We start from the raw sequence: 12,087 nt of genomic DNA, 5'->3' as shown, positions 1-12,087 counted from the left end.
CAGGAAGTTGAGCTGAGCACTGCCATGCTAAGCAGCTGATTGCCCCCACAGCAGAGCTCTGCAGGTGGAGTGGGGACAGGGAAGAAACACCTACAGCTCAAGAAAGCAGGAAAGGGAGACCTGAAATGTGGAGGGTGAGCAGGACCACAGGAACAACAGCACTGTGAAAAGGTTCCAGGAGAGGAAACTGCTGCACAAGTCTGGGGCAAAGAGGGAGAAGGAATTACAGCAGAACTAAGGGAGGTAAGGATGCTGTGCCTCGACATCTGAGGCAGAGGGGTGCCCTGGGAGGGCAGGAAGGGATGCAGAGGGGTGGCAGCCAATACATAATCTCCTGAAAGATTAGGAACTCTTGTTTGCTGGAAAGAATGATCTCAAGTCCTAATTTAGTAACAGGAGGGAGAATTATTACTGCTTTGAGCAGTGTTGGCCCAGACCCCCAGAAAAGCACCAAGCACCACACAGCACAGACATAAAATGAAAAGATAGTCCCTTGTCAAAGAGTTTCCAGGTTTTGTGCCAGGGCAAGGCACAATGCAGGGATGCACAGAGGAGTGCTTCCAACAGGGAGCAGACTGCTCATTGCAGCTTTGCAAAATCCTGCAGGGTCTCTGCAGCTCACTAATTCACTTATACCTTATTTCACAGTAGAACAGTGTGGTCTCAGTGCTGATTGGTATGTCTGGAAAATTCAGATTTTCAACTTTTAATAACAGTTACTTAACACTAAAAAGACACTATCAATTTGAGTTAGTACAAAGCTGGCCTGTAGTTCAGCCCTTGCTTTCTCTAATGGCCCTTAAACTTCAGAGGAGCTGCAAAGAGCATTCAGGAACTCTCCTTACCCGTGAAGATGAGAAAGAAGCAAGACCAACTCCTGTGCTAACAGCTTCTTGGTAAAGCCATTTGGGAAGAGCCATGTTTAGCATCTGATGCAGGGAGCATTACTTACACCAGTTCCACTGACCTCAGCCTTGAGAGGGAACAAGACCCTGAAATGCTGTTCTATTTCAGTGCCTTTAGCAGAATGTGAGCCCATGCTCATGCACTGCACACAGGATGACAGGTGGGAGCAGGGGCTTCATGGCCCATCTACCAGCAGGTTTTAGACCTGGGCCTCAGAGTGAGCACGGGAGCCTCAGGGCAATGCTCCAGTCCCCAGGGAATGTCACCCTTCTGAGAAGAGAGACTCTGGGAGTACGACAAGAGACCTAGGTATCATCTTTAGAGGTTGAATATTTGACTTTGTATCCGAGGCAACTGATTGGAGTGCAACAGGCAAACTGCATCAAGTGTCCAACTCAGGAGAAACACTAGACCTTTGCTGAAAGGCATAACCACTTCCCCCCTGCTAGATCCTGGGCTTTGCAAGGATCTGAGTTTCTGATTTAAACACAGCAGCAATTGCTACCAGATGTGCATGTCAGGGCCCTGAATGCACTGACAGCCCCCTGCCCCAGGCGTGGGGGCCCTCGGTCCCTGCCCAGCTCTGCTGGGCTGCACATCCAGCCCTGCTGTGCCTGTTCATCTGGGCAGTGACCCACGTGCTGACCTGAATTTCTGCCTTGCCTTGGACTTGTCTCATCCCTGTGAACTTGTCTGCCCCACGGAGCTCCGTCGGCCCCCAACCCTGGCCAGCCCTGCTTGGGGGCTGTGGGATGGGCCCCTGCTGTGCTGCCCATGCTACCCTCCTGTCCCTCTCTGCTCCCTGACAGCAAAGAGGAACGCTCTAAATTCCCCTTACAAACTCACATGGGTGCTACTGATTTGTATTTGACTTACAAGCTGGTGTTTCCATACTGCAGAGGATTTGAACGTTTTAGACTGGATATGGAGAAACAAGACAAAACTGCAATTAAATATCCAACTGTAAAAGAAAACCGAGTATGAATAAAATCTACTGCTAGAAACTTCTGCAAGTACCTACTTTATGTTTTGCAACTGTCTTAACAATAGGTAATCCATGGTAGCACTGATTCACACATCCCCACTTGCAGAATTACTTGACATCTAAAAAGCATCTGAGTTGGAGTTGAGACAGCCTGACGATCATGATGAGTTTGATATCTAAGCATTTGGCTACTCCACTTTCAAGCAGTTCCACAGAAGTACACATAAAGTGCCTGAATATTCCTCCCACTTTTTCTCTTATTCTTATTTCTTTTTCCCTTCCAATTTGTACAGTACCTCCATCTAGGAAATGACATAACCTGTGCACCAGATGTGCTGTGTAAAACTTCTGCCTGCCCCCCAGCCCCAGCATGTGTGCCCCACAGGGTCTAACCCACCTCCACCCCAAATGAGGAACATATGGAGCACCATGAATGGCAGAAACAAGATTTTGCTTTGAACTACATTCCTCCTATCAAAGGGTCCTCTGTCTTGCCTTCTTCTTCTCCATTCCTCTGGGTAATCATGAGGAAAGAACCGAACATTCAGAAAAGCCTCCTGGGGAAAAATTCATTGCTAGCGTAACTCTGCTGAAGTTAATGGTGTTGCACCTTGGATTAAAATGGCACCATAATATTAAAAACCAGAGACAGCATACTACCCTGTAATTACTGTCTAAGACAGAAAAAAAATAATAAAAATGATTCATTCTTATAGACCCCAAAGGGCACAGCTGGCTCAGTCAGTTTAAAAGGTGAAAATAAAAGAAGACAGCTAGAATGTAGTGATTTTAAATTTGTATATATGTATATAAATAAGGATAAATGACAGTCAGATTTTAAGAACAATATGCTAGAAGTATAATTTAATGTGACTGAGTTTTAAAAGACAGACAACAGAAGTAACTCTTAGGAAAATTAAAGGCCTTTCATACCAGCATAAATGAATACATTCCTTTTAATCAAGCATTACACTATTGTAAACTTAATGCAAAGGAATTGGGCCCCACAGCACCAAAATTGTTATTCTGTAGCACAATCAAGCACCAGGAGTTGCATTTTCCCCCTTTTAAAAAAGGACAATGTTATTTTTTTAGCCAGTTAACATTTAAAGGTCATTGTTACGGGAAGGAAACATTTCTTGTATTAAGTTTAGTGAAGTAGTTAGAAACACGCAGTCTGTTCCTTTATGGACTTCACTTTACAACACCATATGGAGGTGTGTGAAAAATACTCTGAAGCTCAGTGGTACTGTACAGTGCAACAGCAAAGGCAAGGCAGAAATCTGACAGAAGAGCTGCACGGGCTTCAGAGGCATTTGTCAGCAGCAGCTGTTGTATCTCTGTCTTTCTTGTTATCTAAGTAAGGTTCATCTAGGCAATAATCCTTTCCAGCCAAAGGAATAAAATCCCATGATGAGAGCTCATCTTCTGAGCACAGGAGGTCCTAGAGAAAGAGCACAACCCCCAGTATTTCTGCAGATTGGCTGAACAGTATCTCTGCTTACCTGCCTCCCAGTGCAATGAATGATCGAGCAAACACTTGGCGCTCATTATTGCTCAGATGTCCCCTGGTGGTCTTACAGCCTCTCGTGGCCACAGAAACACAGCTTTCCTTTATGTGTAATCAATAACAAGGCTGCCACGCATGCCCTTTGTACCTGCTGGAGCCAGAACACAAAGTCTTGCTCTCCCTAGCCGTGCCAGACATCACCATTTCCTAGAATAAATTACCTGGGGAAATCAGGTTTCCTTGTACAAACAAACCAGGCTTCCACTTACACAGTAACTGAGACATTTAAAAAAAAAACCCAAAAAACCGGGGGGAGAGGGAAATTGTCTGACAGGAAGCCACTGAGGAGTTTCAGCACGCTAAGAAAAAAAGGAGAGTTTTGAAGACAAATTTTCACCAAAATATTTTCCTATATGTTACTTTGTTATTAAAAATCCCCAGCAGGATCCATTACCATCTATGGGGGTTTTGCTGCTTATTCCTTTCTAGACAAACATTCCCTCAAACAGACAGGCACCAATTACAAGTGATGTTAGTTTCTTAGCTGATTTCTCAAAGTAGATATTAACACTAGAGGAAAATAATTCCTCCTGTTTAAAGATACAGAAATGCCCAAGAAAAAAAAAAGTAGTTCTCCTTTTCCCTTGCTACTGAGATAGACACATGCTGACTTTTCATTAAAAATGTCACAGCTGTCAAGTTCTGCTGAGACAGAGCAATGAACACAGTCTTAAAGACAACAGAAAATTGCAAAATATATATGATTTTAAATAAATAAAATTTGAACATTTTCCTTTTGCTCCTTGGAACAGGCTGGTTATCTTGTAGAGCAGATTTACCTCTTTACCCAAGAAATATCAGTAATAGGAAGGGCTAGGGACTAATTTTCCAATGGAAGTTGAGTATAATAAAAATACATGAGTCCAGAAGCTGGGGATTTAGGCAAAATATCAAATACAAAGTCCTGGGACAGAACAACAAGAGTTATCAAGGCTAAATAGCTATAAAAACCCCTGTAATTTTCATTGTTTCAAGGCAAACAAGACTTTGCTAGTTTTAGCACATCCTCCTTTGTTCAGCCAGGAAGATCCATTCTACAAAAGCTTAATTAATTTCCAATAGGCTACAAGGAAAAAGTCTTAGTTTAAAATTTAGAAGATAAGACTTTATCTAACAGCACATTATTTAACATAATGAAATTAACAGGAAAAAAGCGAACCCTTTGAGGTTTTATCACACCGCAGTAGACTTCAGAGATGCTGATTATGAGATTGTGTTCACACAAAAACAACACATTAATTACCCAGAGAGCCTTGAAGTGAGCAGAAAGATTGTAAGAGTGGCTTATCAATTTCTCTGTCTTAACAACACTTGGAGCTTGACCTTTTAAGCACTCAGGCACCTAGTCTGTAGGTATGTGCTACGTGAGGCATTTAGTGGGTGTTGAAAGTTCTGCGCGGTGACAATACTCTTTTCTGAGTGCCTTTATTCCTTTAAAAATCATCTGTCACTTCAGGGTTTTTATATGCAGTTTGAATTTCAGAATAACATCTATGAGAAATCTTAGAATATTGCCTGGATCATGATCTTCTTCTTGATATAACCCAAAGCAGGCATAAAGACATGATGAAAAAGAACCAAAGTGAAAGTATAATGTATATATATATATTAAATATAATTTAATATGTAAACTCTGGTTTAGCCATTTTAATATGCCACTCTGGTTTAGCCATTCCCTGGTAATGTTTTTCTATGCAAAATATGCTGATGAGAGCACCTTTCCAAAACTGTATAAGCTTATAGTATTACAAGGGGCCCATGACATCAACAGAACTTATATTTATGCCTAAATTATGTACATGCTTAACTGTATGGATGACTTGAGTCTATAATTAAAGGTTTAATATTAAGTTTGATCTTTTAATGAAAAATGTCACCCATGAAACAGCAGTCTAGAGCCTCAAAATAAAGAAGTGTGTACCTTTTATTAAGAATCATCTCCTTAACTGTATGCATTAAATCCTCTGTAGACACACTTGAAACTGCAATATCCAGTGATCAAAATGAAACATGTCTGGAGAAGAAATAAAATCCTACTTACTTCTGCCCATTTCAAAGAGACAGTCAGTAGGAGAGAGATTATAAGGGGAAAACTTAGGCAAAAAGATATTATTTCTCAGCCTCAGTGACAATTAGTTCGGCTTAGAACTAGCTATCCAGGCTAAGGTGTTTGCATTATGCTATTTGGATTGAGGTCATAGTTTCCTATTCTGCAAGTGACAATACACACCTGCTGTAGATCACACAGGAGAGCAGATCGCAATTATTGCTGTTCATATCAAACAAAGGGCACTTATTCGTTCTAATATTTTTAGAGAGTTGGATGCTATTGCTGTTGCTGGGGGATTTTGTTTCAAGTGATCTACCTGATTATCAGTCTCTAGGCTTTGCTAGTGCCTACGAGCAATAGATTCTCTAGCAGAGCTTGTAAAAACCAATGTTTTCTGAAAGGGTCCTATAAAACCCCCATTTCTTATACCCAGCACAAGAGACCGTGTAAAAATCATTGGCTGAAGTGTTGTGGAAATTGGCCAGCACGGCAAAGAGGTCGGCGCTGTGGGGACCAGGGACACCGGCACCATTCCTGCTGCGGGAAGGTCCTGATGCCACCAGCCCGAACCTCACCCGTATTAAAGGTGACAAGCCTGAAGTTCTGAGGCTCTGACATAACCTCATCTGTACTAAGGGTGACAAGACTGACCGCTACCTACAGCACCGGCACCATACATGTGTTGCTGGAGCAGGCACCAGCACAGCATTCATTCTGGTTTACACGGAGTTATTTCCCTGCCAAAAAAGCTTCACATCATCTTACCTTCCTCACGTAGCAGCCAACACATCCCGAAGCTTTTTTATACCAGAAATACACTTAAATGGCATTATAGGCAGCCACGCCATGCTGATTTCACCTTTTTTTATTTGCGCCTTTCGGTTAAACCCCAAAAATTTGAGATGTCGCCTCCTCAAAACCAGCGTGGCAGCCAAGAAAAGCGCCACACAAGCCTCAAACTACTCCGGCCGACGCGCTTTGTATACAACCCTAACCCGAGGGAAGGAGCTTCCATCCCTGCCCGTCCCTGAGTCCTGTGTCCCTCCCCGGTGTGTCCCTCCCCGGTGTGTCCCTCCCCGGTGTGTCCCTCCCCGGTGTGTCCCTCCCCGGTGTGTCCCTCCCCGGTGTGTGTCCTGTCCCTCCCCGATGTGTCCCTCCCCGGTGTGTCCCTCCCCGGTGTGTCCCTCCCCGGTGTGTCCCTCCCCGGTGTGTCCCTCCCCGGTGTGTGTTTCCCCTGTCCCTCCCCGGTGTGTCCCTCCCCGGTGTGTCCCTCCCCGGTGTGTCCCTCCCCGGTGTGTCCCTCCCCGGTGTGTGTCCTGTCCCTCCCCGATGTGTCCCTCCCCGGTGTGTCCCTCCCCGGTGTGTCCCTCCCCGGTGTGTCCCTCCCCGGTGTGTCCCTCCCCGGTGTGTGTTTCCCCTGTCCCTCCCCGGTGTGTCCCTCCCCGGTGTGTGTCCTGTCCCTCCCCGGTGTGTCCCTCCCCGGTGTGTCCCTCCCCGGTGTGTCCCTCCCCGCTGTCCCTGGCCCGCCCGCGGGAAGCGGCGGGGCCGGGCCCGGAAGAGGCGGGATCGCGGCGGTGTGTGCGGCGGCGGAGGCGCGGTGAGGGGCGCTGAGGGGCGCTGAGGGGCGCTGAGGGGCGGCGGGCTGAGGCCGTGAGGGCGGAGGGACGGGAGCGGGCCCCGCGTCCTGCCCGGGCTCCGTCCGGCCCGCTGTGAGAGGAGGGGGCTCCGGCCCCTCCGTCGCTCTCTGCCTGGCCTTGGGGGCAGGAGGGTGCCGGTGCGGGCCCCCGCGGGGGGAATGTGGCATTAGCAGGATAAACTGCGATGGGAGCACCTCCAGCTGCTCGGGAGAAGCTGTAGCGGCGCGTCCCCAGGGCAGTGCTGCCCCCGCCGCCCTCGCCCCGACTGCCTTAGACTTGAGGAGCGAAGTTCCTTGGAGACCGCCCGTAATAAAAAACTAACGAGGTTAGCTCCTGGCAGAGGAAAGGACGAGTTATTCCTGCATCCTGCAGGGATAACTCCTACAGCTGCCTCAGGGAGCCGTGCGCTGTATCACAGGCGGGGGAAAGGCGGCTCTGGAGGCAGCAGAATGAATGTCGGAGGCTGCCGCAGGGAGCCGGGGCCGCGGGAGCCCTGCGAGGATTCCCCGGGAACACCTCACTTAGCTGAGGCCCAGGCTGCTCATGTACAGCGGCCTCGGTCACTGAGAGTGTATATTTTGTATATTTCGTATGTTTTAGCTCTTGGGGTCCTGCCAGCAAATCTTTGGGATACAGCAGAAGGGCTTGTTCTGGAAGTCCAGAGGCAGATACTCTAAGTGCTCTAAATTATGTGGGGCAGATACCGTAAATGCCCTAAATTATGTGTTAAATATGTTTTAACAATAAAACGTAATATGTTTTATTGTTAAAACAGTGGGCTTAGAGCCTTTCTGATTTGCTGTTAAGACCTGATTTTGCTGATGGACAGTACCAGTTAACATCAACATCTGAATGGCAAATGCAAATACAAAAATAAGGAAATTAAGGCCTTAAACACAAATGCCATCAGACAGGCATATTATGAAGCAATTTAGCATCCTCTTAGGTGCTGACCTTTCCCTCAATCAAGTTATTAACACATAAATTACTGTGAATAAATCTGATTATTTTGCCTGTCTTGGTGGTTATGTGTATCTGTAGGCTTTGCATGATATTCTATCTGAGCAAACTTTTGAAGTTAATTATAGGAATTTTTCTCCTGTCAAAAGTCAGTATCAGGAGTAGATGGGGGCATGTTCTGAAATACCTTTTTCTATGAGGCATCTATGCTGTCTTCCCACAACCCAACAGCTGTGTTGATCTGCGTGTAACTTTTCCTTGTGCTTCATTTTCACTACATGGATTTTGGCAGCTGTTACGATGAGTGTCTTCATACGTTGCTAAAGCCACTTTTGTTGTGTTCATGTTTCAAGTTTTCAGAATGGCCTCCTTGGCTGACATGCCCCCAAATTATGAAGAGATGTTTGCTCATCGATTCACATCGGATGATGGAGAATACCAGGAATATCTAAAACGCCCTGCAGATCCCCCTCCTATAGTTGAAGAATGGAGAAACAGATCTGGTGGCAACCAGAGAAACAGAGATCGGTACTGCTTTTTCTTTTTAATCGTGGTCAGTTCACAAATACAGTTAAATGATAATTGATTTCAGAAGAAGTGTAGGAGTCTGTTCTGTTCAGTCAGTCTGTTCTTGTTACTTTGTAGATAACTATGTTTAAGAGAAATATAGTCTTCTCGAAAAAGTAATGACTTTTTACATTTTTTCTGTATTGATTGGCAAAGGTTTTGTATTGTGTATACAAGTACTAAATTACTTGCTTTTTAGTAAAGGATGAGCTGGAACCACTGAACCCATTGTCCTGGGGTTTGTTATTGCTCAGCCAGAAACATTTTTCCAAAGGGGAAAGATGAGATTTCTGCAAAACTAAGCAGCCTATCTTATGTTGGATGATAACTGGCAGGAAGATGTGCAAAGGAACAAGCTACTAGTGTGATTATTTGTTACTAGCTGTCCAGAAAACATTCATTTGTAAGCTAAGTATTTGCTGTACTTTTTAAGATTACCCTGTATTTCTTTTATTCAGTAGAAGTGACTGTAAAATCAATCATCCAGTCTATCTGGCAAGTACAGTGTTACCTGCCAAAGCAAAATACTTTGAATTATTTCTTCAAGATGTAATTGCAGCTTTTTACTGAATTTTGGACAGATTTTTGTGTGACTGAAAAACAACAATTACAGCATATAGTACATTTGGGAATACTAACATCAGCCTTTAATACAAAGTAGTTAAACTCAGTCCAGCCAACAATTGGGAAACCTCTATAGCTAAAAAATCTAAGTAGGATTTGTGCCTTATCTGAAGAAAAAGAGGACAATAACTTTTTCTCGCCTTAGAAGCTTGTCATTAAATTAAACACAGAATCACAGATTAAAAACAGGTGATTGTTTAAGATGTTCTTAAAAACTTTGTGGCTCTTTGAACTGATGAACTCTTACACCTACACTATGGTCACAGAGTGAACTTTTTGCAAATGTTGTGTGTTTGCACCACACTATTTAGAAACAAAATTACTATGAGGAAGCTCAAGCATTGATAGAAATTGAGATAGGTCTGAAAGGACAAAATTTAGACTGAACAATGGCTAAATACCACTGATAAGGTACAGTGTCTTGCATGTACCTTAGCAGGCTTTTAGCAGTAGCATGTATTTTAGGGAATACTCAAATTCCAGGACTCAGTGCTGTTAGGTAGCTGTATCTGTACTGAAGCCTGCTTTGCCAAGGCTTTTCACCATGAAGCTGCTGCATGGAACCTGGCTTTGATGCACTACAGATGTGCCTTGGAGTTGACTTTTAGATTTATGGTCTGTCCAAGTCTCTCTTAAAACTTCCAGCAGTTTACCTAATGCCCGGGAATACTTTGTTAGGAAACAGACTGTCCAAATGTTGTGTTGGGTAAGAAATTAATGAGTGATCTCAGATGACTGCAGGTATGTTTTCATAAGTTTGTCATATAAACATATAAATATTTGAGTGAATTAACAATTACATGACAGTTTTCATGAAAACTGCCAAATATAAGAGTTCATTATACTTTATTATTTTAGACTTGATATAATTTATGTCAGACTTTGGTGTATCTTCTTGTTGCAGGTTTCAAGATGGCAGATACTTCAGAGGGGACAGATACAACTGGCAAGGTGACTACAGATCTAATCAGAGGCCAGATAGAGGCTGGGGTAACAACTACCAGCAGCACAGACAAGGACAATCCTACTCATCCCACTACGGACAATATGGCTACAACTCCTACAGCCCGGGGCCTCGGTACCATCCCTACTGATATCCTTGTAGGCTGAAAGTCCAGTGATGCTGTGTCACAAATTCAGTTAGCTTTTAGTTTTCTTATTTTTTCCACTGTTTTATAGGTAACTGAAGAATCAGTGTTACAGTCCAGTGCTTTTTTTGTGTAGTGTGAAGTGAAAAAGGGAACTCCTTTTACGAAAAATAAAAGCATATTATGTGGAGTTTGTTTAGAGTCTGTAGATTTTAGATTAAATTTTTATCTCCTTCTTTTGTCTGAGTATGTATTGTGCACATTTTTTCTTCCATCACTGAGATTTCTCTGTGTTAGATTTTAGAAACTAAAACAGGTGAGGGGAGGATAGGATAGCTGTGGTTTGTATGCAGCCTGTAGCAGTGGCACATCGCCTTAAGACAGCCCTTTTTGAAAATAATACACTGTGTCTTTCTGTGGAGAGAATGTCTTAGTTTGGCTTTTGACAGTGAGAAGCTCAGTTTGGTTTGAATTTCAGATGCCTTAAAACTGAGAAGAGAGATCCTATTACTGAAATATTTTATGGGGTCCACATAGTGTCTGCTGACTCAATAGCTTCAATATATTTGCAGTATTCCTCTTAAAACGTGGTCTGAAAGTTGGATTAAAAAAAAAAAAAAAGTAGTTAAATATCTATCTTCTTGTAGGAGTTAAGTGATATATAAGTTTTACCTGAGAAGTAATATCAAACTTAAGATTAATCTGTGTCATCTTCAAACAAAGTCAGTGTGTGCGTAATAAATTTTGGAATTCCCATTTCAATGAAGCTGTAAAACTTCGATGCTATTGTAGTTCGTTTGAAATAATTTGTGCATGTTATAGAAAAAAATACCTATGATCAGTACTGGTCTGTACTTTTTTCTGTATGGGAAAATAGCATAAAAAATGCAGAGTGTTACTCAGTTCTTAGAATTTAAGATATATGGGGTTTTTTAAGCATTCACACAATAAAAGTATAGTTAACATGTAAGGATGTTTCTGAGTATTTCTGAAACCTACTTTGGAGACATTCAGGATTGCAGCAATGTCTCCTCAGCCAACAGCTGGCCAAGGATCTGGACTGACAGATAAGTGCTAATACTGAACAGCTATGGGCTTAAGTTGGAGGAATGGCCTACTCAGCTCCAATCAGAAGGATGAGACACATTGTGATTAATTAGAAGTCTGAAGTATTAATCCACAATCCACATTCTGCTCTAATGGGGTCAGAGTTCCCTGTTTCCCCATTTACGTGATCAGCTAATTTGTATCAAGGGAGCAGTGCGTGTCTTTGTACTTGACATTTTCTTCAGCTGCTGTGCAGAAACAGGGCCCCATCCCTGCTGACTGCTGTAAAAGTCATGGCATTATGTGATAAGGAGCACAAATTAGTGCATCGTGATTTAAAGACAAAGTACAGAAGTCAAAAGCAGAATCGCCCGGCTCATCAGGTAATTTTAGGAGCTAAAGGGTGTGTTTACACAGGATCAGTCCCTATGCAGCTTTACATAGGCTGTGATACACAGGGGTCTTTGCCTACCTGCTTAAGTATTTGTTTTCTGCTTTTCATATAATACTGTTAGCTCTGATACAGGTTTTGATATCCTACTCCCTGAAGTATTTGCCTCAAATTCAGTTAGAAATCTTTTCACTAGAGGTGTGTTTTTCCTCTAAGGAGTTCTACTGGATGAAATGCACCCCTTTGAACCCTCACTAATAAG

General features: G+C 43.4%; 1 protein-coding gene across 3 annotated transcripts; it reads left to right on the top strand.

The window, feature by feature from the left end:
* Window positions 1–7,038: 7,038 nt before the first annotated feature.
* On the top strand, window positions 7,039–11,357 carry RAMAC (RNA guanine-7 methyltransferase activating subunit). Of its 3 annotated transcripts, none has more exons than XM_066328360.1 (3): window positions 7,039–7,108; window positions 8,462–8,636; window positions 10,204–11,357. In XM_066328360.1, the coding sequence occupies exons 2-3, from the start codon at window positions 8,470–8,472 to the stop codon at window positions 10,391–10,393; spliced, it is 357 nt and encodes a 118-aa protein (XP_066184457.1). In that variant the 5' UTR covers window positions 7,039–7,108; window positions 8,462–8,469; the 3' UTR covers window positions 10,394–11,357. The 3 variants fall into 3 exon arrangements, with proteins under 3 accessions (XP_066184457.1, XP_066184458.1, XP_066184456.1); XM_066328361.1 differs by lacking the exon at window positions 7,039–7,108 and adding an exon at window positions 7,320–7,473; XM_066328359.1 differs by lacking the exon at window positions 7,039–7,108 and having other exon boundaries at window positions 8,452–8,636.
* The last annotated feature ends 730 nt before the right edge of the window (window positions 11,358–12,087 follow it).

Source organism: Sylvia atricapilla, chromosome 13 (genome assembly GCF_009819655.1).
Source record: "Sylvia atricapilla isolate bSylAtr1 chromosome 13, bSylAtr1.pri, whole genome shotgun sequence".
Classification (NCBI taxonomy): domain Eukaryota; kingdom Metazoa; phylum Chordata; class Aves; order Passeriformes; family Sylviidae; genus Sylvia; species Sylvia atricapilla.
Note: the sequence above shows the minus strand (reverse complement) of the source record. Positions and strands in the feature narration are given on the sequence as shown.